General features: G+C 43.5%; 1 protein-coding gene across 1 annotated transcript in view; it reads right to left on the bottom strand.

Annotated features, from left to right (window-relative positions):
- MYO1H (myosin IH) overlaps positions 1–26,169 on the bottom strand; it is a 35,031-nt gene that overhangs the window by 6,529 nt on the left and 2,333 nt on the right. Inside the window, exons 2-24 of the mRNA XM_076353089.1 lie at positions 16,359–16,517; positions 14,795–14,910; positions 13,628–13,826; positions 13,044–13,124; positions 12,421–12,600; positions 11,215–11,313; positions 10,751–10,864; positions 10,330–10,401; positions 9,549–9,668; positions 9,134–9,201; positions 8,691–8,796; positions 8,076–8,156; positions 6,570–6,661; positions 5,065–5,159; positions 4,788–4,834; positions 4,486–4,566; positions 3,901–4,006; positions 3,525–3,642; positions 3,124–3,237; positions 2,069–2,145; positions 1,465–1,533; positions 751–835; positions 10–169 (exon numbers count right to left, since the gene is read on the bottom strand). Coding sequence (XP_076209204.1) covers positions 10–169; positions 751–835; positions 1,465–1,533; positions 2,069–2,145; positions 3,124–3,237; positions 3,525–3,642; positions 3,901–4,006; positions 4,486–4,566; positions 4,788–4,834; positions 5,065–5,159; positions 6,570–6,661; positions 8,076–8,156; positions 8,691–8,796; positions 9,134–9,201; positions 9,549–9,668; positions 10,330–10,401; positions 10,751–10,864; positions 11,215–11,313; positions 12,421–12,600; positions 13,044–13,124; positions 13,628–13,826; positions 14,795–14,910; positions 16,359–16,517 — 2,439 coding nt within the window. The remainder of the gene's footprint in view (positions 1–9; positions 170–750; positions 836–1,464; positions 1,534–2,068; positions 2,146–3,123; positions 3,238–3,524; positions 3,643–3,900; positions 4,007–4,485; positions 4,567–4,787; positions 4,835–5,064; positions 5,160–6,569; positions 6,662–8,075; positions 8,157–8,690; positions 8,797–9,133; positions 9,202–9,548; positions 9,669–10,329; positions 10,402–10,750; positions 10,865–11,214; positions 11,314–12,420; positions 12,601–13,043; positions 13,125–13,627; positions 13,827–14,794; positions 14,911–16,358; positions 16,518–26,169) is intronic.

Genomic DNA, 26,169 nt, shown 5'->3' with positions numbered 1-26,169 from the left:
AATCCTCACCTCTTCCAGGATGGAAGGAGGTTGAAGCCAGCTCTTGTCCAAGACATTTTTCGGAACGTGGTCTCTGAGCTTCATCAAATAGTTGTACTGCACAAGCTGCACAAATTCAGTGTTCTCTGGACAAAGGGGTTTCTTCCGATTGATGAAGCCATTTATGAATCTACAGAAGATATCCAAACCAGAATTTACACATTACATTCAGAAATCAGTGGAAATGAAAGGCAAGTCACAGAAGGCACACAACAGGCTAACAGATCATTGATGTTAACTGAGGTGCACTGTCACCTGTGTTACAGCAATGGAAATATTAAGCTTTGTAATATTCCAAACATTAACATTTTTTTCCAAGTTTTGTTGACCAAAATACAGTGCTTTGGAGTTAAAAAGGAGGATCAGCACTACTTTTGATGCAGTATTCAGGAGCTGGGTTTAAGGGAGCGGATAGGGAGGACCATATATGAAGAGAACGGACAGGCTTGCAAAGGATTGGTTTGGAGATCCCTTGTACCAATATAAACTAGCAGAGCAACAGAAATTGGTGCAAGTCAGAATTCCTGAAGAGGTGACAGGCATTTCTGATCAACTCCATCTGGCAACTGTCCTAACTACAATGATAGCTTAGAAATGGGTGTGAAGGAGATAGTTTTGACTCACTCTGTCAGTTCTCTGGACTCATTGTCCAGAGACCATCACCAGGCTGTGACCCACAACCCTCCCCACGACCACCACAGCGATAGTTACTTCCTGATTATCTGAACCGCCCATGTCCTCCTCTTGGCCTCCTTCCGTGCCAGCGCTCCCCGCCAACAAGCCTCCAGCTTGATAGCTGCAAGAATTCATCAGGTCCTTGTATTAGGATCAGAGGTCCTGTGCCATACTATTCTTTAAATTCACATAGCAGAAGTTATAACTGGCTCTTTTGCAGCTCTTCCCATCAGCTGATCTTTAATAAGAAGTTTAGAACATTTTTCTTCTCTGTAATAACTGATCTGGCTCTACCTGCACTGTAGAGCTCAACATCAAGGCAGTGACATACTGTATACAGCAAGCAGCTCATCTCAGAAAGCTAGCCTTTGAGCCTGCAGCGTTATTTATCAGCCTGTCCACTGTGATAAGAGGGTTTGTTTCCCTAGCAGTTAATGAGCAATTCCCTCGGTACCCCGGAACATCCCCGCATGCACACCAGAGGGTGCTGCCGCTGCACAGAGCTGCTCGCACAGCTGATGCCTGGGTGAGGCCAAGAGCTGGGTGAGGCCAAGAGCTAAAAAGAACTGAAGGGACCTGTGTGAATACTCTTCATACAGCTGTCACCTGCATCTGACCCCAACACCCACAGCCCTGCAGGGAAGCTGTGAGTGCAATCTGCAGCAACATGGATTCGTGACCTCCCAAAGCTACATGTCCTACTGGAAAGCATAGCCCTAAGAAGAGAGTCCTCGATTCCAGAGCCCATACCTGCTTCTCTCTTCCTCTTGTACTCTCTCTTTCCAAGGCATCCTTTATATTTGGCCTGTAGTCTTGAAACTAGCGAAAAAAAAAAAGAAAAACCAGAGCCATTGCTCACATCCACAGGATCAGAGCATTCAGGAGCTGTGCTCCCAGCAGACACCATGTGCCGAGACACAGGAGGGTCTGCACAATCACTGAGGAACAAAGGTGGTACAACACCAACAGGACGAAAAGTAGCCTAAACGTGCCTTTAGGCAGCCCCATGCATTTAAGCATTTCAAGCAGGTACAAACAGGTAACACCAGGATGAGACAGGTGGTATCCCAATCCCAGGGGAAAGGTACTTAGTGCACCTCGACAGGGACCAACAGTTACTAGTAGGACCGAGGAGCTCTAAAGGAGATACGTATCCAGAACACAAGCAATGTAGGTAGTGATTTCTCCCCACCCTGGAAGGCAACTACTACGCTTTCCTTGGACTCTCCAGAGCTGTGCAGACCAGGGGTCTCAGCTCTCACCATGGTGCATCTGCTGCATGAACCTGGAGCCCAGAGACATAGTTCACCCAGGCTCTGCTTCTTAGTATGTATAAAGGGAACCGGAACCATACCTAACAGGTGTTTTCTGAATTCAAATGCATCTTCAGTAGCAAACAGAGTCTTTGGGAACCGAATGAATATTTTGGTTCTGAAAAAGAGACCATGAACAACTTATTCACAGTGAGGCATCGTTTCAGCTGCCCTGACCAGGCTCAGAGTCCTCCAACTAGCTGTAATACTGACAAGTTACATCTCCCTCTATAAACACTGTTCATTTGTCCAGCTGGCACATCCTGAAAGGGTGCCAAGGACTTGGCAAAGGGTGGCAGGGAGAGGGGAGGAAGCAAGACACCAGTTACTGCACAAGGTCCCAGGTGCCCTGGAAGGTGCGGTGTGGAGACCTCTGCCTTTACACTACTTGTAATTCTCAACCCTGGGATTCCTGCAAGTTTCCCCAGGAGCTGTGGAGCTCAGGATAAGCAGTGAAACCCAGTGAAAACAGGTTTCCTTGTCTTAACTATTATCCTAGACATTAATTCATGGATTCTGATAGCCACAGGTTGAAGGTGACATTAAAAAGCCCTGCCTTGCCCCACGCCTTGTCTTTAGCAGGGGGGACAAGGTTGTGGTTCAGGAATGGTTGCAAAAGGCAGTTAAAAAAGAACCCAAGCCTAAGAGAGGCAAGTTGCCTCTGGCTGCCCAAGCACACAGGGAGACGTGGAGCTGCAGCAAGGCAGCCCATCCCCCCTAACCCAGAGATGGAAGAAACTCGGCTAGATTCAAGCTTCTATGGAAACAGGAAGGTAAGAAGAGGAAACTTATGAATCTGGGCTTTTTATCTGTCTCCTTGCTCCTGTGCATTGTATACCTTTGGGGAGAGGTTACTTTGGCCTGTTTTAAAGAAGTCACTAGTCAGAAGCTGTCAGGTTTGCAGACCCGGGCAGGTCTGTCCAGTTCACACTGTCAGGCAACAGCCAAGCTAAAGGAATCTGTTCACACCACTACATCTTGCAGCTCTCCAGGAAAGGCCACACAGTGGCTTGCAGTCAGACAATTCAGAGGATCAAATATGGCAAGCACCATGCAGCTGAGCAGCAGAGATCACAGCCAGAGAAAGGAAATTTACCTTCCTAATTTGTATTCCTCAGGCTTGTAACCAATATGCTTGATGAGCCTCTCCACACCCTCAGCTGCAGGCCCATGCCAATGTGGCCAGGTAGCTGGACAGAGGGATTTATACCTGAAACATCAGCAAGACATCAACACAAATGACTTGATGTTGAGGAACCCCTTCCCAAAACTCTCCTCCCCAAATTCCTACTGCTTTATTCAAGGCAGAAGATGCCAAAGCAGATCAAAATGGATACAGGCAAAAGACACATACAAAGGTTATCTTCAGTGCAGGAGAGTGTCTGCTGACACCTCCACATCTCCTATCACTGGGACTTGACATTTAAACAAACCTTGCTCTGAAGCCCTCATAGGAGGGCAGGTTTACCTGGCTAGAGAGCAAACAGTTCCACTCACCTTTGCAAGAAGAGTTCATATTTCCGCCGATATGCGAAGCCAGCTCGTCTCACCCTCAAGTGCTCCATCAGACCCAGGTATTTCACCTGATGTCGGATCAGATAATCATCAAACTTCCCTGTAGTATGAACACACATTCACTGGTAAATACTGTCTGTGGAAGCTCGCTTACTCACTTGTCCATGTGTTGGGACAAATAACGAAGGAATCAAATCCACAGTTACCCAAGGTGATGACTTTGCTGCTAGCTAAACTAAGATTTTTATATACACACACACACACAGAGTGTGCTTATATATGCTGTACCTAGCTACAAGCTAAAGCCTCCCTCACTTCATTCCTTTATCTCAACTGTGTCTTCAGCCCAATGCCTTACCAGGCTCCTTGTTCTCATTTGGTTTAATGCATCGGACATAAGAAGGCTCCTTGGACATCAGGATTTCTATAAGACTCGTCAGACTGTTTTTGAACTGGGTTGCAACCTAAGATGACATTGAAAGAACTTTTAGCTTTGAAACTCAAGCACTGCAGTAATTGAAATAAACTCATTCCCTGCACCCATCTTAAAACTGTAAGTAAAAGGCTGACACATGCATTAGTACCACAAAGCTTCTGAAGCATAGTTAATCATAAGTTACCTGGACAGAGTGCTTGGCTGGAATATTTGAACTGCTGTCATACAGCTGGACACGCAAGGTAGCCCTTCAGAAACTAACTACTGTTGGATGCTAGGCACAGGGCTTGTTTTAGAAGGATGCATTAATAACATTAAGGTATGTCACATTGCTTGCTGCTGTCTCAGCAACATCACTGCTCAACTACCAGGAAGCTAGCAGAGGTGTAACACCAGCAAAAAAAAAAAATTCCACCGAATTCACGACTAAGGACTGGATTCAGTGGTTAAATCAAGACTTGGGAAGTTGAGTTTATGTTCAAAGTTAAGACTAAAGATGAAACTCACAGTCTCTGGTCTCCTCCTGTTGTCTAGTTCTGACAGTAAAAAGCAGTCTCTAATGATGTCATTTTTAGAGTTGCACAGCACCTGAAACAGGGTAAGTGAAAAGCTGCCTTATTCAGCAGGCTTATTCCTACTGTGATGATTCTAAACTTGAGCAGCACAGCTGTAAGGACATGCATGCAAGTGCCTAAGGAACATCGCTAAGTAGAAATATATGTTCTTGTTTGCTACAGAGATTAAATAAGTCTTCTGCAAAACATCTCTGCTTCAAAGCAAGGTAACTTGCATCCCTTTTTTGTTCTTACCTCTTTCAGGTTTCTGTACAGGAGATCATTATTCTTCTCCAGAAATCCTGAAGAAAAAAAAAGGAGAAGGTTTAATTCTTTTTGGAGGCTACACACTTTAACACAAAGTCTGGAAATTTATATCCTCAAAATTCACACTGCATTCATGTTTGACTGTCAAGTAATAATACTTTCAGAGGGCAGTTATTTTGTAGTTCATCTTCACATCAAGTTATCATCTACCACATTGGCTTAAAGCCTCGGGTAACTTCTAGACAGGCACTTTGTTCACACTCACCAACAGCACAGTAAGTGACTTCTCCTGCGTAGTGAAGGAGGCGGAAATCCACCCAGTCAATCGATTTCCGTGTTTTCTGGTCTGCGAGCTTGCGACTGCAGGAAAAAAACCACCAAGAGAAAAAGCAGCAAATAGGCTTCCTCAGCTTGTAGAAAGTCACCTGCACAGAAAGCAGCTGTAGAAGAGCTGGGAGTCTAATGTCTGTTCTATCAACATGGTTCTGACTATACAGTTATGGCCCATAATCAGATGATCATCTATCTGTCCATTTGGAACAGCTAACAGCAAAATTCAGTGCTGGAGAATGGGAGTCAGCTACCAGGAACTCCTCAATATCTGCAACATATCCATTGCCATTTGGCAATGATCACCCTTTCCAGAAGTATTAAGATTTCCTCCTATGACATTCATTTAAATACATTCTCATTACCTACATGAGAAAGATCACCAGCTTCCTCAATTTCAAAGCGAAACCGGGGGGAAAGATTGTTTGAGATATTTTGCCCTAGAAGAAGGACAAATACAAAGGAGGAATCAAAGTTTAAGAATAGCAGGAAAATTTTAGAAAGCAAGGACTCCTGGGGGAGAGGGAGGGAAGAAAAGAGAAAAAAAAAATAAAAGAGCAACTTAACAGTTTAAGTTTCAGCTTTGTAAGCAGTCACTAACAGCGGAGTTGTGTGTCACAACAGCACATTAGTATATCAAAATTTTCTTCCAAGAGTATTGCCAAGTACAGATCCCATTTAAGTAGCTCTAGCACTTCTATTTAAAGCTTTTAATCAGGCAGAACAGTATTAAGGCACATTGTGGTGACAAGGAAGTTGGCTACAAGTTTTCCACTTGGCTGTGATGAACTTCAGAGATGTAGAAACGGTGACAATTCAGTGTGACTGAATTGATGACTTGTCAAAGCCCTTCAGTAAGCTTCTGCTGGGAACTGCCAGAACAGCCCAGCGCCAACACGTTCATCTGCCACCAAAACTGAACCCGAAAATACTACAAATTGAGTATTAACCAAAACGCCGCTCATCTGGGAGATCTGAGCAGGAACATGTTTCTTCCCTCTTCGTACCTAAAGTTCACACATACCCAGATGGACTCTTGAAGAGTATTTATGTACCCCTCACAGCCTGGGGCATTAGGCTCCTCTTCACAATATCTTCAGCTTTCCCTGGAGTCAGTGGGGGACAAAGCCATCTATGGCCAAAGCCATCTAACCTTCATGGGCCAAAGCCATCTAAGTTTAGCCCTAATTTTAGCGTGGAATGAAACCAGACTCAAAGATCAGCATCACACTAGTAAAGAGACAGGAATCCCCGCCGCCACCTCCCCAATCCCCCAGGCCATACTCTACCAGCGTAGCACATTACAACATTATAGACAGTGGGCAGGCTGTTTGACTGACTTTGGTACAAAGCAAAAATTGTTCCCTCCCCAATACTCTGTTATGGGTAAGAGATGGGAAGAGTTTCCTCTGTGATAGGATACAGAGCGTAAATGCGTACGTCACGAAGTGGACATGATCTCCTACTTTCTCTTCCAGCTTTTCCAAGAAGCTCAAATCAGTCGCTTCACCAGGCCGTAAGCATTCTTCATCCTGAAACAGCAGGCACCAGATCAAACGCTGCTCTGAACAGACTACTTCCTCTTGCTAATATTTAGTACAACTTTGTTATGCAAAACCAAAAGAGCTTGGTTACAATTTGAGATGAGCTCTACTTTATACAAGCAATTTCCTAGTTAAGTGTAGAGCTTTGTTTATCTGTTTTCAGTAGAACGGTCAAGATAAGTCAAGCCAAGCCAAATCTGCCTTTTTCTTCCAAATTTGGCAATGCCCTGCCTCATCCTTTATTATTTGTAGTTCATTTAAACAAAAATGAACTTGAAGGACTCTTGGACTGGATGAGTCACAGAGTTGGAGGGGGAAGACAAGCTTACAGATTACCCTTTTCTAGCCCAAGAAACACAACTCTTTCTGCTCCCCAAGTTGTACTATGTGTAGAAAAGTCCTGCTTGAAAGAGCAATCCATTGCAATGTGAAGCTAACGCTGAGCTTCAGCAGCACCTTCTCTGGATTACGACGTACTAATCCTCTGTCTAAAATTAGGGCTATGTGGACATGTCAGAGGTGGTGGCAAGGGACAACTCAAGTTCAAGTTTGGCTACAAGTGTTTACAAGAAGATTACTAGATTTCTTACTAATTAGGGTTTGCGTGCAAGGAAGTATCATCGTAGTAGTTAGCTTGTGTGCTCAGACTCCTCCCCGTGGAACTGCACCCTTATCAAAACAAAAAGCATTACACAGCACTGCAGAACAAGCTCCTCATTAAAGGCTCTGGAGAGAGCTGCCTTCAGCCTCTCCCATTTCTCCTGCCATCCCTATGAAGGCACAAAGAGGATCTTCAGATCAGTATTTTAGGAGCAGTAACAACGAAAGGGCAAGGAAACAAGAGGAAGACCTACAGCTCAGGAGAAGGTAGGCAGCTCTCAGGTTTCTCTCCTAGCTGAGCCCTTCTGAAACATCAGACATCAAGACTAGCAAGTCACGCAAGCAGATAGAATTGTCCTCTTTGACGTTTACAAGAGCCTGGATGTCTGGCTTCAGGTGGCTACAGAGAAGCACTACTGGTGTTCTGTGGTCTCCCTAATAGTACTCAGAAGAAGCCTGGGTCCCATCCCTGTCGCTGGCTATAGCCAGCCAGGTTGCTGCAGGTACCTTCCTTCTATGTATCAGTGACTCCAGGCAAAAAGTGGAGAGAATGGCCTAGGTCTACCTCTTCTCAAGCACTCAGAGTTGCTGTGGAAGCAGCATACCACCTTTAAAACACACAGCTTTCTAGCAAGCAGATCCTCTACCTTAATCTTCTGGGTCTTTGTTTACAAGGTCTATTTGTTTAGATTCTGAATAATGCAGACCCATCACATAATTAGAGGAAAAAATACTATTATGGACCATTGCAATAGGGCACAGGCATGCATTTTAATTTAAGTAGCACAAACTCTGTTCTTACCAGAATGGAGATTATTCCTTTATGCTTCTGCTCAACCAGGTCACAGATGATCTTGTTGTTAAAATATGGAATTGGTTCCCACTGGAAATGAGGGAAAAAAGGAAGAAGAGTTTTAGAGGAAGGTCTTTTCCTTGCAATTTTTTTAAGTTCTTCGGAGCCAGGTTCCAATCCCAGTAAAGATCAGTTTTGTAAATTAGGACCAACCGAGCTGCTGGAGAAACACTGACAGCACATTGATCCACCATCCCACACTACAGTCTTCCTGCTTTCAGCAGCCCTGACCATCCTCCTCCTGTTCTCTGCATTAACGCACTCCATCCAGTGCCTTGCACCGTTGGAGCTCCTTCATTTCTACAGAGACATTGTCACTGCTGACCTTTCGAGTTTTGGGGAATGTCCTACTCCTTTCTTAGATGATGTAAATTAAATCTAAGCTAAATTACACTGAAAAAAAAAGGGTCATAGAATGAGACCTGTGGCTATCTCATAATTCCCACATGAACAATGCAAACTAAAAAAAAGAAAAAACAGGATGTCTTCTTCATTGATGATCAAAAGCATTCAGTGTAATGGCAATTCAAAGAAAAAGAGGGAGGGGGGAAAATAATAAGTTACCTCTATTCCTTCCAGTTCATATTCCTCCTGCTCTGCTTTCAAGGTCATCTCGATCAACAGCTGCTGGAGCTTCTCATTGCAGTAATTAATGCAGAACTGCTCAAAACTTCAGAGTGGTTAAATGAGCATTAGTTTTTATTTATTTCACAGACAGTTTTACTTCTCCCACCACTACCTACTGTTTTCTAGCCAGACAGCCCACTTCTATATAGACCAAACCCATACATTCCTCCCACACTGTTGCACCAATGGCTCAAATCCAGGCAAGCAGTCCAAGCTAAAGCTTTCACCAGGGGGTTCAGCTAACCCAGTGCACTCAGATTTTGCAGTCACCTGTAGCTTGCCTTGCTGGGCTAAGAGTACACTCAAGAAGCCATGCAGGACTTCAGCACATGCCCCCACCAGCATGAGTCATTACCCCATGCCTCAGGAGCTGTTGTTACCTGTTTGTGTCCAGCACTTCAAAGCCATAGATATCCAGCAGGCCAATAACTGTTTTCCGAGTTGAATCCTGTTAAAGACACCATTGCTCTAATTGCTGCTTCAGCTGATGCTTCTTCCCCACATATTTCGTGCTGCTTTCTTCACCTAAATTTTAAACTTTCTCTTTCAGAGCATGTATCACATGCCAACAGAGTAGCCACTTTAAAGCAGGTAATGAACTGCTGAAACTATTAACACACCACCTTTCACACCTAACTAAACAGCTTTCTAGCTCAGTGCTGTGGGATGCCCCTACATCAATTACCAAGCATCCAAGATATTTGGTGATGAGTGCTGCAGGGCCTCACTGGAGAAACCCTGCTCAGTGTGTTAGGAGCACTCAGTGTCTAGGAGGACACTAGACAAGAAACCAACCTTGTTGGCTAGAGAGCCATTAATTTTGTTGACTAGCCAAGTGAAAGTTCGTCCGTAAATCGCCTTTGCTACTGCATCCCGAGCGTAGAATGCCAGATCCACATTCAGTGGGCTTAGGACCTAAAAATAAAGATATGCTGGAGATGATAAACACCACAGATGATCAGAGCAAACTTCTGCAAAGCCAGTTCACACCTGTGGCTTGGAGAACCAGCCACGTTGTTGTATACCTCAGCACAGCGCTCAGCCTATCTGAGCTGTAGCTGCCTACAGCTTTACTCACCATCAGCATTACTTCAGCCTGGTATGTGGCCACGTGCCAGCAGGACTGTGATACTATGTTTTGGAGAATGCTAATTTAGACAAGTGGGGAGATGTACTCTGACTTCCTTTTAGTTTTATTTTATTAAACTTGGTACAAAATGCTCAAAGAACAGTTTTTACCAGTGCTTTTCTTTGTTTCTGTGGCCTGGTTTCCCAGGAAGCACTCCAGGGACTGGACAAAAGGAAATTATTTGGCTCAAACACAGAGCTGCCTGCAAGTCCCTGTTCCTAGCTTTTTAACAGTTACTACCTCATTCAGCAGTAAAACTCCAATACTGGGAATATGTTTTAGTTTAACGTCTCGGTCTAGAAGAAGAAGAAGATAACACGGAGGAGAGAGACAGCTGGAGTGATCTGTTTTTACTGTAACACTGCTAAGAACAAAGCTCCTCCTCTGTCACCACCACTAGCTGGGGTGACTCCCAGCTGCCTGGGATTACACAGGACTACGCCATACCTCTTCGGATCTGGCTTCGATCTTCCGATGGGTGAGAGCTTCCTGCAGAATGGACAAGTGCACACCCAGTAGCTGCAGAAAGAGAAATACTTTCACTCAGGGTATGGCCAGCAGGAGACCGCTTAAACAAGCAATATGGTGTGATCAGTAGGGCATAACCCCCCAGTCCATTCCCATTCATTTCAGGGGGATGCCAGCCTTGGTAGATCTCAGGTATACTCACCTTTGAGCAACAATAAGCAAGGAAGTTTCAGAGAAACATGCTACAGAGAAAAGGGGCCCTACAATTCAAGATAGTTCATAACAAGAGCAATCCTTCTGCTTTTGGGAGCAGATGTTTTTGTCCTTAAGAGGAAAACACAGCAAGGTTAAGGCTTTCTTTGTAGCACTTGTAATACTGACACTATCGCAGAAGAGATACCTTTGAAATCCATTTGATCTGCGTGCCATCGCGAATGATGGCATGTCCATTGCTGTCTTCTTCAAACTGAATGTTCCCGAGGTGCAGCACACTAGCAACAATTCCAAAGAGATGCTAGTGATGAGAAATAGACACCGTTAGAAAACAGGTTCCCACAGCTCCATGGGATGGTGCTAATCTTTGCTATGCATGCTAAAACAGAATATTGGCTAGGCTGAAGGAGGCGAGTCAGACAACCTGCTTCAGAGATATGCTACCACCAGTTGCCATCGTGCTGTACAAAGTGAGAGCGCTCTTCACCCTCCCACTCCCTCAATCCCCCCCCCCCCCCCCCAAATGATGTCCTGTTCCATCCTTAACACCTCTCCCAAGCAAGACTGCTTCCATCACTTTTAAGGGAAGACAGCAGCGCACTCCTTACTTAAATTCCCTTTGGTAGGTCCAGTCCCTTTTAACATGCATACCTCTGTATCTTTTTCAGTAAAGTCAATGATAGTAAAAGCTTTGCGGACTATTTTCCAGTCATTCTTGTCATTAATAGAAAACACTTTGGCACATCGACCCTATACAGTAAAAGAAAGATTAATTAGTACAATTAATTGGCAAAGCAATTTTATTATCAGCAACAAACATAGCATACTACTGGGCATACTACTTTCATTTCCAGTTTCCTCAGCCTGTATAGATGCAGTCTGCCACTAGCTAGCAAGTTTATTTCACTCCTGTTAATCCTGAAAGTGGCTCATTTGATCAAATCTTTCAGCTTATACTTAGAGCTTCAGATAACTTGAAGCATTGAGCTTGGATAGTGATTACCATAAAATCGCTAAGTCTTGTGAAGAGATTGAGCTTACAGCCATCTTCCATTTTTATGGTAATAATACCTTCTGCCCAAGTATTCTTCACTACCAAGGAAGAAAGGAAACAGACTGCTACCACGAAGCGAGCTGTATACTGCATAACCATACCTATGGACCTCTATAATATGAGGTCCGTAAATCCCAAGAAACTCATTTTATACCAGGTCCTGACACAGGAGCATTAGAAGTGATGCCTTTATACAAAGTGTAACTTGCAGACAGATACCCCTCCGCTGTTTAGTACCTCAGACCACTCTTCTCAATGAATCAAGAGTGTCTTGACCATACCAGAGGGAGCAGGGTCATCGAAGGGTTTGGTGACATTTGCTTGAGAGTGTTTACGTTCTCACAGCAGCAGTACAGATGGCAGCAGTAAGCCATTCCACACACACAGAACATGGGGAATACACAGTTGAGAGACCTGGTGAAAGTGACCTTTTTTTTTTTAAAAAACTCTGATGACTTTGCTGTCACTGGGTCATGTTGCCCAAAAGCTTTTTTCTGTCCCCTCAACTATATCAGCTCATCCAATAAGAGATATTATCCCTTATAAACCACTTATCACGTGCATCCTTAGGCCATAACAGCTGGAACAGTTCCTGCCACAAAAGCACCCAGGGTAGAATGGTGTCCGACAACCCCGGAGCAAATATGTTTGCAACCAACCTGCCTGTGAGTTTCACTATGATGTGACACACAGCTGGTTCTCTTAGCAGTTCAGCAGTGCACTTAGTAAGTGAGGAAAGCCGCATTTGCAATCCCTACAGTTCTAGATGCAAGATACAGAGAGAGACATAAGCTCTCACTGACCTGGATGAGATATGCGTACTTTTGGGGGTTGCGCTCCAGCCCAAGCCAGCAAAGAAGATCCTTGTCTCCACCCTCCAATAACTGGTAGAAAATATGGAAATTCCTTTCTCCGTGGTTTTGATGGACAACTCTGGATTTCTCAATTAGGTAACTGAGGATGTGCCCTCCTACTGGAGCTCCCTGGCAGAACAAAGCAGTCAGATCAACACCAACAGATATAAACAACATCATTGTGACGGCTGTTCCTCTGCACCTAGGAACAAGGAGCAGTGTCAGGAGAAGCACGTTTCTGCCGTTACTTATCTGCCATCTTGTGTTTAAGAGTTAGTATCCAACAACAGTACAAACTGTATCTAAAGAGTTTGCTGTCCTTCTAGTGTAACCTGTGCTTTACAACAAGCTGTATTAGCTTTCCACGGAGCATTGGCAGTATTGCCAGTAATGTAGGAAGCTTTCAGGATGCATAACTAGTCACCTTACTCGCAAAATGCAAGACCTGTAAAAATAGGGTCAGAAATCTGCAGTGTAAGTAGGTCTTAATAAATCCTGTGCTGCCTGGTGAGAGTCCAAGAGGTTCACTGATACAGCTTGTTTTAATAGCGGTCCATTAAGTTTGTTCTTACCTTAAAATCAAATTGGATATCCATGTATTTCCCAAATCTACTCGAGTTGTCATTACGCAGAGTTTTTGCATTTCCAAAAGCCTATGGATAAACAGATAAATTAAGTAATTTCTCATCTTGCTGAGAACCTGACACCCATGATAGGACAAAGATTTGCTGCATCAGCTGAGTCCTACTACTGAATTTAGTGGGATTAAAGAAACACCAGCTAATGTATTTCCCTAGCTTTAACGTGGAATTCAGCCAAGCAAATTATCACTCTCTCGTATGAGCTATAACTGAAGCCACAAGGAACTGCTGTACGGTGTACAGTTTCCTGGTACTCCCAGGTTTCAGCTATCCTCCACTATAAAACCCAAGTTTAAATTTCTAAACATTAAGTGATATTAAATCCCAAGCATTCTTTCAGAGGTTGTGCTGCCAAGAGGCTGAGCGTATGTTATTATTTATAACATGCAGATGCAAAATCATGTAAAGCAGGAGGCCACTCCTGGGTGCAGGTGTGAAGACTTGCAGGAAGATCTTGTGGAGTGAGGCCATCTACTCCAACTCTTCTGTATTTTGTACCTTTATTTAGTTTTTACCTCCAGAACAGGATTGGACAGTAGCAGACGATCACGGACAATCTGCAGCTGCTCTGTAGTTGGACAGGTTACTGCGTAGTACTGCAAGATCTTCTTGGATGCTTCTGTCTTCCCAGCTCCGCTCTCCCCAGAGATGAGGATGAAATGGTTGTTGTACTCACTGCACATCACCCGGTAGGCATTGTCAGCTATGGCATATCTGAACAAGGATCACAAGAAATATTCAGAGGAGAAGTATCTGTTAGAAATGCCAACAGGAGGCAGAGTATCAAAGGCTTTTCAGAAGTACTACTCCTCATCTAACATTACAAGTATTGGACATGATGGGAAAGCACAGCTCAAAACATGAGACTGACTTGAGGTCTCATAGTAAAAACCCAGCCTGTATTTGAGGGACAGATAGGGCTTGTTCTTTTTCCCCCACTGTTGCTGTAGGATTTATACAGGTTGCATGTATTGCTGGTGAATACAGTTTATACACAGCAGGGACTCCCTCTTCCAAAGCAGAGGAGACAGTTTTGATTCCACTAAAGGGAAGATCTCAACTCCTGCTGATAGAGACAGATACAAAGATAACCAATAGTGGAGCTTTCACCAATACGTCACTTAAGTAGGTTTTTCTTTTTTCTTTTCCTTCCTTAGCAAGCCACCCAAAAAATTCTGACCATCAAAAAAAATTCCAGCTCAGAGTTCAGAAGTTCGGGTTTCTTCCCCTCCTGGGAAGTCCAAGTGGAGGCTGTGCGTGAGCGCTGTGCTAGTCCTGCAGTTGCCTGCGCTGACACGGGACCTCAGAGGATAAGGCAAGATGACCGGAGTGTTTTAGACAACTGAAAAGATGTTGACTTGCACATGGACACAGTCAGGCAGTGGTCTGACTACACCATGCATAATGAGGAGGACAGACAGCACTGGTCTGGACAGTGATCTTCAAGATAACTCTTCCCCTACAGTTTCCCCAACATCACTTCTGCAATCCTTTTGATCCCCTTTTATTCTCACAGTCAGCTAGAAGACAGAGACAAATACATCCTTACCTCCAGGAAGATAAGAATATCAGCATTCACCAGAGCTAGTGACTGTGGATACACATCCTTGTTGCTAGTACACAGCATTACAGAGAAAACCCAATTTATTGATATAAACTGAAATCCTATGGATTCTACTTACAGATGTGGTGGCAGTTCAAAAAAGTTTACCCCTCGATAAAGCTGCATCTGTGTCACAGTGTAGATATCCAGCTCTTTGTAAGGGTTGACAGATACAAGAAGAGTACCAATATATGTCTGCAGGGAGAAAAGAACGCATACAGGCAGGAAACCTGTTCCATCACTACAGCGACAGCTCCTGAAAGGAGTCAGGTACATCAGGACATTATGCAATAACAACTGGAAAAGATGGTACAGAAATTGTTATGAGAGAAGGAAAAAAACCCACACAAAACACCCCTCCACAGGCATCACTATTTCAAAGCCAATACCAACTTCTTCCAAAACCTACCCAGTTGAGAGTGGAGTTGAACAATAACAGCAAGCTTAGAACCTTACGTTTCGTATACAAGGTCTTGATATCTCATGATGGTTATGGGATTTTTTTTTCCCCTAAAGTTAACATAATAATGCATTTGCTATCCCAGCTCTGTTTCACAAAAATCTCTGCAAATGACGAATAACTAATGCTATGAAGGAGAGCCAAGTAGGATGACTATTCCACAGATAGCTGTTCAACAGAGAAAATTCCTTCTTGACTGTGAAAGGTGATCAAATAACACATTTCAGGACACATTACATTTTCCCTTATTTGTATACATTTTCAGTACATCAAAATGCTCTGTTCAACCTTCTTTTCAATTCTTTCCATTAGTGTTATACAAATATCAGTCCTCATTTGACAGAGGACATGTTTAGATACTACTTGCCACCGCTGTAAGCCAATGTATAACCTTGGGGCTGCTGAGAAAATGGACACGGCTGTGAAGTCAACCTAGCTTGCTCCATGAAGTACTCAGCACTTCTCATACAAGTCAGATACCACGCTCAGCACTGCCTTGCCTTCAAAGGTAGTAAGGGAATAGGAAAGTGAAATGCTATCTACTACATATTGTTTGGATCTTCGTAAGGCAACTCAGAGCAGGCTGAGACTGTATTACTTTCATTAGCTAAAGTAGACAGACTACTACTGGGCGATCACTCTGCTGGGTACTACTAACATCTAGCAATGTGTCTCAGAGCACAATGAAACCAAAGCTGGGAGAGTATTCTCTGTATTGATAGCACCTCCTGCCCCTGCAGTTTCAGTCTGCATCCCATCTAGATGGGCAACAATTTTTTAATATACATACACACACGTATATACATACACACACACGTATATACATACACACACACGTATATACATACACACACGTATATACATACACACACGTATATACATACACACACGTATATACATACACACACGTATATACATACACACACGTATATACATACACACACGTATATACATACACACACGTATATACATACACACACACGTATATACATACACACACACGTATATACATACACACACACGTATATACATATACACACACGTATATACATATACACACACGTATATACATATACACACACGTATATACATATACACACACGTATATACATATACACACACGTATATACCACTCTTAGAGCCATTTCACCTGCTATAGGCTACATGAGTCCACAGCACTTACATAGATGAGGTTCTCTTGGTATCGCTTGCGAAGGTTGTTCAGGAAAGCAGTCTCACTGGTGTGGGAGTCCAGAAGCACAAAGTCCTGCACCCCGACTCTGTCCCGGGCTATCAGAGCCCCTTCCATGTTTGCATCAGTGTTATCTTCCACTTCTTCTTTCTACAACACAAAGGTTGTATGAAACAGATTTAGGAGAGAGCAGACAGGGACCCTAAGGGTCAGCTAAGTCCTTCCCCATACCCCAGGGCCAAATCAACCTTGCCAGAAGATGATTATCCAAGCTGTTATTAACACCTTCCCCAAAGATAGCAATTTCATATCATGTGAGTTTGCGCTCCAAATTCTTTACATCAAGATGTCCGAGACTCATTCCTGTGATCAGAGAGGAAGACCGAGGTTTCCAGGTAGTCCTCACTAACACAACAGTGGTTTGAGACAAACCTAGCTCCACTATGCAGTTATGACCTGGGACGCTCCATTAACTCAGTCTAGACAAAGCAGTTGCAAGCACAAAGTTAGAAGTTAACAGTGGAAGATACCAGACAAATTGTTAGTTTCTAACACCACCTGCAACTGCTTCATACAGATAAAACTATGAAAATAGAGAATCTTCAGAAAAGGCCGCATTTGACTTGACCTTTAGGGGGAGAAGATTAATCTTACAGTACTACTCTGCACAAGATTGCTTCATTATTCCTCGTGCCTTCCGCAAGCAGACCGAAGTCAACTTTCAGGGTTGGGCAGCAGATGTCTCCACACACCAGCGAGAGACCTGGGCAGGGAGCGGTGAGGCCACCAAGCTGATAACACTAATCAAACAGCGATTTGGAGAAACAGTTAAACCTTTACTAGCACGCACACCACCTCTTTCTCAAGAGGCTGAAAGATGCAAAAAGGATGTCACTGACAAAATTTAATTCTTTTGCACACTCCACTTCCCGTTCTTCATCGTGGAAGTTGACCTTACACTGAAAATACTCACTGCTGAGGATCAAGCTCACGTTTCCCAGGCTATAAGAATAAATCATATGCTTTTTATTTAGTTAAAGCAAGCTGATAGTTTCATGCTAGCAAACAGACAAAGAGGATATTACTATAGAATAAAGAATAAGTGTGCCACAGTGGTGCTTTCAGAGTTTCTTTTTTTTTAAGACACCAGGATTACACAGTTCAGAGAAAAATTCCTACCCTAATGCATAAAATACTTCCCTTATGACAGAAATTAAGTTAATACATTTTGAGCAGCTTACCTTTTAAGGTTCCCAGGCTTTGCAAATTAGGAGAGATAAACTGGCTGAGCAGCCATCAGCTGAACACACACAGCAGCTCCTCAGACTCAGGGATGCGCACATAAGCTCAGCACCTTTGCTATTCTCATACTGCCCTTCATGACATTGGTTTTTTACATTTTGCTGCTCCACTGCTCAAGAAGATTGTGTGATTGTGTGTAAGATTTTGAACAAGCATTAAGAGGACAGCGATGGCCTGTTTATGCAGTGCCACATCACTTCTCCCCCCCCTCTTTTTTTTTTTTAAGCAGAAGCTTTACAAATTGTAAATAGGCACAATGTAAAATCTTTCTGCTAAGCTTTGGCAAACCCTGACTCTGGAGGTAGGCTTTCGGGATGAGCCTGCATAGCACTAGCGGAAGATGACAGCACTTTGGACACTAAGGCTTGGTGGATTTAGAAGCAGGTTTTCACTAAAATGAAGAGCAAAGGACCCAACTGCACAATATTCTTTATGACTGAGGGAAGCTCAGAAGAGTCAGCTCTTAAACGGGAATTTTGATGTTAGTCTCATTTTTAGTACAGCCTGTTCTTTACATTCATCTGTTTATTGCACTGAAGGAGCGATCTGAGCTTTGAGATTTATATTCAGCAGTAACATTACCACAATACTCCAGAGAAAAAGATATTCTGGAAGCATACTATTTAAATCATATCATAGTTTAAAAATAAATCATACCTGCACTAACTTCACATACAAGTAATTACTTTTTTGCCTTTTACATCCACTACCTCCAGCTGACTGTGTTACCAGCCCTGGGTTGGCAGGCAGTAGTATTCCTCATTTCTCCTGAGCCATGGCATAATGTGACTGTGATCACTTCTTTCTTCTGCCAGAAAGATACCTACATTTTTTACTTTTAATATTAATAGCCCTTTTTTTTTCCTCCTCTGCACATGACATATCTTATCTATTTGTTGTTCTTGTCCTTAGCTCAGATACCATCAGTTTGGAAGACAATATAAAGGATGACTTAGCTTCTCAAACCGATACCTGTACAGACTCCACTACCTACGCAGGGAGGAACATGGGGGTGGGGGGGAAAGAGTTAAAAAAAAATCTCCTATTCATTGTCCTATTAAACATTTAATTTGATTCTACAAAATTCAAGAACCCAAGAGATATTCAAACCACCATGATTCACCAAATCATGGTGATTACTACTTTCATTCTGAACACTTGCCTCTAAACCAAGTAGCCCGTTCAATGCTTGCTAGTGCTGGTGTTCCCACACCACTAGTCACCCCAGTAGTCGTCACATCTCCCAAAAAGATTATTACAGCTTTGCAAAATCATTGGAAGGCTTGACAGAACGGCTTTTCAGGGTGCAGTATTAAGTGGGATAATAGTAATCATTTCAGTCTCCCTGTTCTGGACTAATGCAGATGACACAACATTCAGTCATACCTAGTTTTGTATTGAGCATCGTTGTCATGGTAATATCCAAATCAAAAATCTATTCTGCAAACGTTTTTAGCAATCTTGTAACTTCACTGTATTGCAAGTGAGACAAATGGGCAGCTATAGTGCAAATTACCAGAGTAATCATTTTTGTTAAGTGTCTATCCCATCCGAGTAGTATTCAATATTATTTGGCAGTGCAATCTACAGATTTTTTGTTACCAAAAGATAGATGTTTCCTTCCTCTAAAAACACTTTATCTGCTCTACATAAGCTGCTGCGAGGTTAATATTTTTAACAAACACAAGTATACATTTCATAAACAAAATGCCAGAGTTTAGAGATAGACATTTATTATTTCTTTTGCCCTAATACTTTCTTCACCATTTAGAAAGGAAACTTTTGTCTTAATCATCTTTACTTTCTTGATCTTGCTACAAGGGCAGCTGAGCTTGGAGCCCAGCCCCTACCATCAGGGCTGACCTACCCAGGCTGGGAGGGCACACAACCTTCTTAAGGCCTCACCAAGCTGGACAAGTGTTTATCAGACTTAACAGAGCAGCTGTTTATTAGCTCCGGGTCAAGAACAGAAGGAATGTACCATCACCCCAGACCAGTAAAGACGCGCATCTCTCAAGTCAAGCGTGTTCAGGCTGTAATAAATCAGTATCCAGTGACAGAGAATTAAAAGCAATCAAACCTATGAAGCCAGGGCTGTTGAATGAGTTCTCAAACTTAAGCATGTCTTACCAGGTAAGAGATGTCTTTGAATTTAATTGCAAATTCATTTTTAAAGCAGAGGCTTTGGCCTGGCTGCAGGAACACGACCTCCCGATACACCCTCTGCTCCACACGTGGTCAGTGCTTCTCTCTAGCAAGCCATCAAGATGCCACACGTGCCAGGGGTAGGTAACTGCTCAGAGTCAGCAGCCTCTAGTACCAGACCACTATCAACACTCCAAAGCTATTACATCCTGAATTAGGCCTACCTAGACATTTCTACCATATCACATGCATGTGCCCATGGTGTCTAACTGCCACACATTCATGTGTCATACAGGAGGAGCAGTCTCGTCTGGAGTATCCCGTACCACCTCTTTTAGGGCTTATGGCGTATGAAGCCTCCTGTCTTTCTTGACTGTTGTTTTCTTTCAGCTGTCAGTTATTTCAAGTTATTTTTGACAGTCTGAGTAAGAAGTCACCTGATTTTTCTCCCAGGGTAAAGCAGCTTTTTGGCAGAATTACTGCAAGCAAAGAGAATATGCGAACAGCTTCACTTTCAAAATATACATGCAGCATTAATCAAAATAATGCCCTGAAACCCACCTGCCTCTACAGATACCCTGGACCAGGCCAAACAAAGAGTTTAAACTGAAAACTTTAGATTGACCTAAGGCAGTACAGAACTCAAACCATATCACAGTCTGAACTATTTCCCCTTATTTTTCCTCCCTAAACAGTTGATACTAATTTTTTCCATTCCAGTTTGGTCATAGCACAGTGGCTGCCTGACAACATTAGAGTTTGTCATTTTTCTAGAAAGACGGACTATAAACAACTTAAGGTGGATTTGTCCTTCTGAGAAAGCACTTAGGACAAGCTGGACAAGAGACTTTTAGCTTCTCTCCAAGCCGGGAAGCATGAAAGAATAAGCCCGAAACCACAGTGGCCATCTACCTGATCAGGTTTCCTTAACCCAATTCTCTCACTCATATGTTAATTGGTAAGTGACACTGTTCCCCATTAGACAAAAATCCCAAACTCTTTTCTGGGCTACTTTGTGCTCAGTTTTTCTCAGTATTTTGCTATTGCTGATGTCAGGCAATTTTATCACCACAGTACCATTTACTGCCCTGTCCCCCACCCCATTTCTGGAAGTTTACTAGAAGTTTTGTGCTTACCTGGTATCACCATCAGTAAGAGATACCCCCCCCAGGGCTCATCAGTGCACATTAAAAAGAGCAGTGTCTTGCTGGGGTAAAGGATTACTTTCCTTTCCTCATCGCTTAGGAGTCAGGAGATTTCTTTCTTGCCCACTGAGACGCAAGCTCTATCACAAAATCTCTCCCTTGCTACAATGAGGGCTTTTTCTTTTCCCACAGGGATTTGTCTATCAACATTGAAACTACAAGGAACTGCAATGGATCGCAACACAAATTCATGAGATGCGCAGCTCTTGAAAAAGGCCTAAATTAAGGTCAGAAGCAACAGACTAGTTTCTTTGACAAAGTTTGTAACAGTTTGTGACAAACAAACAAGACTTGGCAAGGAACAGTTAGAAAGACAACTTTCCTTTTTTAAAAAAAAATTTGCAAAATTACTTATCTTTTCCAGAGGCTCAGAACTTCATTTTTCAACAGGGTCCAAAGTTAATTGTTGCTGTTTCTTTAGTTTAACGCCGTAGAACAGAAGAGATTAATGTATAGGGGAAGAGGAGGATCAGTTATGATGCCACTACTATTTTGGAAGCATTAGAAAAACCCAAACCAACCATGCTACATGCTACCCATGCAGATACAAACAAGAGGTGAGAGCCTCAGGTGGGCACCATCTCACCCAGCATATCTTTCAAGTAGCCTCTTACCCACCTGGTCGGGCAAGCATCCTTATCTGTAGGCAAAACGCCATGCAAGCCACCAGACTCCAGGTTTATTTGGGCCACCCATAAAGCCACAGATTCCCACCACAAGAGTCAGAAAAGTCTTCTCAGGGATCCTCCACACATCCCCAAACCATCCCAACCTGCCAGAGATGCTGATTTCCTTACCACCACCCTACCAATTCAGAAGTGTTTTTATTTCACACGTGCCTCCTTCCTCCTTTACCTGCATCCCCCCAGCCGCAGCATGCCTTCTCCCGTCAACTCCTTCTCCAACCTGCGCTTCCTTCATAAAGAGTTAACAGGGCTGAAGTTAAGGCCCGCTGACACCAAGTATCATGTGTCGGGCTGTTTGCTCACCTCCCTCCTTGGGCAGGGATGTTAACATTCTCCTTGTTTAATGAATTATCTAGCATGCTGTCAGCACTCAAGCTGTGATGAGGTTTATGCCAACAGTACCACTTGATGAGATTTTAGGATCTCACCGAAAGAGTGAAGTCTGAGTTTGAAGACGAAGTGATGGACTCTAACCTTTCTGATGGGTAATTTGAGCAAATCCAGGCAAAAAAAAAAATATCAACCCCTGAACAGGCTCCTCACTCCCTTCCCTCAGCTCCCGGCTTGGCTCCCCACTAGAGGTCACTGCAAAACCCATTTTAAATTTGCAGACTGAAGTTTCCACGGATTATCCCTTTTCTCATATGCAACTGCCAGTTTCTCCCCAGAAAAGTGACTTTTCAGGTGGGACTCCAACTGCTGCCGACTCCCACACGATGCCAGCTCTTTCTCCCCCTCCGCCCAGCTGTCCAAGACAACAACAACAAATATTTTCCCATGATTTCTTCTCTGCCTAAACAACCGTCAACAGAATAAAATCCCTCCGTTTGGGTAGCCAGCGATCCATGAGCAGCAGCAAGTGACCTCTCAGTTCTGTTCAACAATCCTCTAGATGATGCTTTCAATCCTGCAGAGAGCTCTGTATTTAAGAAGCTTCACACCCAAGTCCAATCTCACTGAAAAACGAAGGTGTCCTCCTAAAGGGACTCATAGCAAGGTCAGGGTCCACAGAAGTGGAAGAACCCTTCCTGCACCACAAAATATCTTTGCCTGGCCTTACAGTAACATTTAGAAGTTAGATGTCTTACCTCGTGGCTCAGTCATTGAGGAAAACAGACAAACAGTACGATCTGGGAAGCTGTCGGGCAAAGGCATTTCTGACTTATCCTCAGCTAATAAATACTGATTATGAACAAGAACAGTCAAGACTTAAAATTAAAAAAAAAAAATTATATTTCCATAGAGAAGTGGAAAGAAGCACCTGTTTAACAGTTTACTTAGAAATATCTGTTTCCCAACAGAATTGTTTTTCAGTAACAGATAAGATAATTCCTACCGACAAGAGCACGTTTGGGTTACGATCTCCACAAAAAAGCTTCCTGCTCCCACCCCCCTCCAAAACTCGGAGCCTTATCTAACGCTGGACACAACGATCTTAAAGCACAGTTCAGTCTATTTGTTCAGCTCTGTCTCCCACCAGCATCCTAGGAAATCTGCTGTGATACCAAACTTATGACCTTTTTGCCTGTTCTTCTGTTGTTACACCCCCGAGTTGTAAGCAAATAAAACTTGTGCCAGAGGAATGTAGCACAGTAAGCAGACATCTCCGGAGCCATCCGATTCAAAATAGACATGAGAGTCTCAGGCCTGCTCAGGACAGATGAACTTGGAGCAACACTGCTAATACAGATTCCTTTAGAAACGTCAGAGCTCTGTTTTGGAAATACTCATTTACTGCAAGAGGCAGCGCTCCTTGACCCAGTCCTGCACCCCTTGTGCGCAACAGGAATTTGCTCATTAAGAGTCCTGAAAACTGGATGGCGGCACTGCAAGGATTACAACAGGGAAACCCCTTGGGCTCTGCTCCACCTAAGGCTCTCAAAAGAAGTTGCCCAAAAGGGCAGTGACAGCACTTGACCATCAAAATGGTAAAGAATGATGTTCTGCAAGAGCCTGCTCGGCAAGGTCAGCAGGAGAGCATGGACAGGTCCCAGCAATCACGTCTCTTCCTTCAACTCCGGCAGCGACCTCAAGGTCAAAATTACAGCACGCGGTAGGGCTGCTGGAAGGGGCTACAGGCAGCTGCCTGTGCAGTGTCTGCTCCAGGAGGAGCCGGGACCCCATCCCTTCGTCCCCAAAGGGAACTTGGGCTCGGTGACCATCAAAGAGCTGGTACCGCTGCATGCTTGGCAATAGAACTGGGAGCAATGTTACCACCCAAGAATAACGGCGAGCCCAGGGCGACAGGGAAATACTTTCCTCCTACTGTGGAAACTTTGGCGTGGCTCCTAAGAATTAATCTGTTCAGGGTAATTTTCAGATAAACAAGAACCGCACATAAAACAGATCAAAGCAGACCAGATCTCCACCAAGTAACCAAGCTATGGTTGTCCCATTGCAGCAAAGCCAACAAAAAGACGAGATGATTTTTAGACATTTCGGTGAGACTGGCCCCTATATCTCTGGAAACTTCTTCCACATTTATAATGAAACTGAAATGCTACACACTGACTGTGCTTGGAAATGCAGCGGCAGCACCGCAGAAAAGTGATGTCTTGGGTCTGTATACGAGGCACTTGGGCCGCCTTGCACTACTGTACACGCTTTTCAAGGCAAGAGAATTCATAAATACAGTTATACTGTGGAAAAATTTACACATTGTAACCTAATTTCTTTTCAAAAGAATACAGAATAAGAGGGGTTTAAGGTTAATCAACAGCCTAGGGAAACGCCAACAGTTCTTAAGGCCTCTTGTCTGTCTCCAGGGCATAGTCTGCTATAGACTTGTTAAAGGGTGACTGTCTGTCTTTCTCAATAGTGGAGAGGTCGAGGTGAACCACTTCACTTTCATAAATCAAAAGAAAGAAAAAAGTGAGAAAATCTCCAGAGTTCAAACATTTCTTTAAAACCCAAACTTTAAATACTAAATGGGCTTCATGGCTGCCATTTTGAAAAACATTAGTTTGCCAAAAGACCCTTTTGATTTCTATTTGAAATGCAAGCGCTCACAGATAATCCATTGAGAATCAAACCCCCACAAAAGGCTTCCTGAAACAATCGCGGTGCTGGTGAAGGACAACATTTTTGTGCCCAAAATAAAACATTTTAATGCGCTACAATCCATTACACATATATTCCTACATTTCCTTTCAGTAATTATTCATTAGAAAACATTTAACGTCACTGCAGATTTCACACTGGGCAGTCTGCACACAAAGGAGAAGAGTTGGCCCATTTATAAGGGGCTGAGGCCGCCTTTTCTCATCTGAGAAACTCCAAGGCGGTGGGGGCTGCCGGACACAACGGGCAGGCTAAATTGTGCGGTTAACGGTCAAAGCCCCCCTGCCTACTTTGACACTCATTTAAAGATGACGGGGAACAATAGAGATTTGTTCTTAGCAACTCTTTCTTGTTAGGCGGGGTCTACATGGGCTGCGCCGGGCGGTTCAAGGCATGAAACCGGTGCTGATGTTCGGTTCCACCTGCCATCGCTCGCCCTGCTCGCTCCCCTCCCCGCCCCCCTTCCCCTTTCCCCACTTTAACACAATGAGACAGGTAAAGAATATCATTAAAAAGAGTCCCATTCAGCACGTCAGCTTTAATAAAACAATTGCCTGTCAGGTTAATATGAGCAGCTCAAATTTTGGGTTAGTGCCAGTAAGCCTGCTCTTCTGAACCAGGTTAGTAAAAACAGCCCTTCTCGCCCCAAAATTCCCAGTTCACCTCTGGGATTCCCGTTTGCACCAGTGCTCCCAGGTTACAGCACTGTCAGCGGGCACCAGTGCATTCAGGCACCTGACATATAGCGTAAACCACTTCTTTATCACCTTTTAATTGACAAACCCGTAACAACTGCTAGGAAAGATCCTTTTGCTTTATCAGCTTCTTTTGCACGCCGCAGAGATGCTGCCTGGAACTCTGCTTTTGCCCCCGCACCCCAGACACGCTAGGGGTGCTTGATGAGCAAGGAAAGCAGCACCAACCGCACATCACTTGGGAAGTTTAAGACTATAAAAAAAATCAAGCTACAAATCCTGTCAAGCGAGAACAGAGACACTAACTGCATGCTCTTGCTCTCAGTCATTGCTTTTTAGATATAAGTGCCAGAGGTTTTTTCAGCACAGACATGCTTAAATTTACTGCTGCTGGATCAGAGGCAGCTCCTTAATGAATCCTGGATCTTTATTAATTGCAGAACAGGACATCTTATTAGAAAGCATAAATTGCTGATAAGCTCCATAAAGTGTATTCCCTAGCTAACAGAGCACAGGATTTCCAGCTGGAAAGCTAACATTCAGACTTAAAGCTTCTGGAAATGAGAGAGAATAAATTTATTCAACTTCTAGGAAAGAGAAGGACAGTCCTTGAGTATCTGACAGTCCATACGTTACAGGAAGAGTAGCATTAAACAACAGCAAGCTCATGTATTCAGAAGTCTTGCAGACGAACAGAAGGAGACACCTT

This window comes from Aptenodytes patagonicus, chromosome 15, assembly GCF_965638725.1.
Source record: "Aptenodytes patagonicus chromosome 15, bAptPat1.pri.cur, whole genome shotgun sequence".
In the NCBI taxonomy this organism is placed as follows: Eukaryota; Metazoa; Chordata; class Aves; order Sphenisciformes; family Spheniscidae; genus Aptenodytes; species Aptenodytes patagonicus.
Note: the sequence above shows the minus strand (reverse complement) of the source record. Positions and strands in the feature narration are given on the sequence as shown.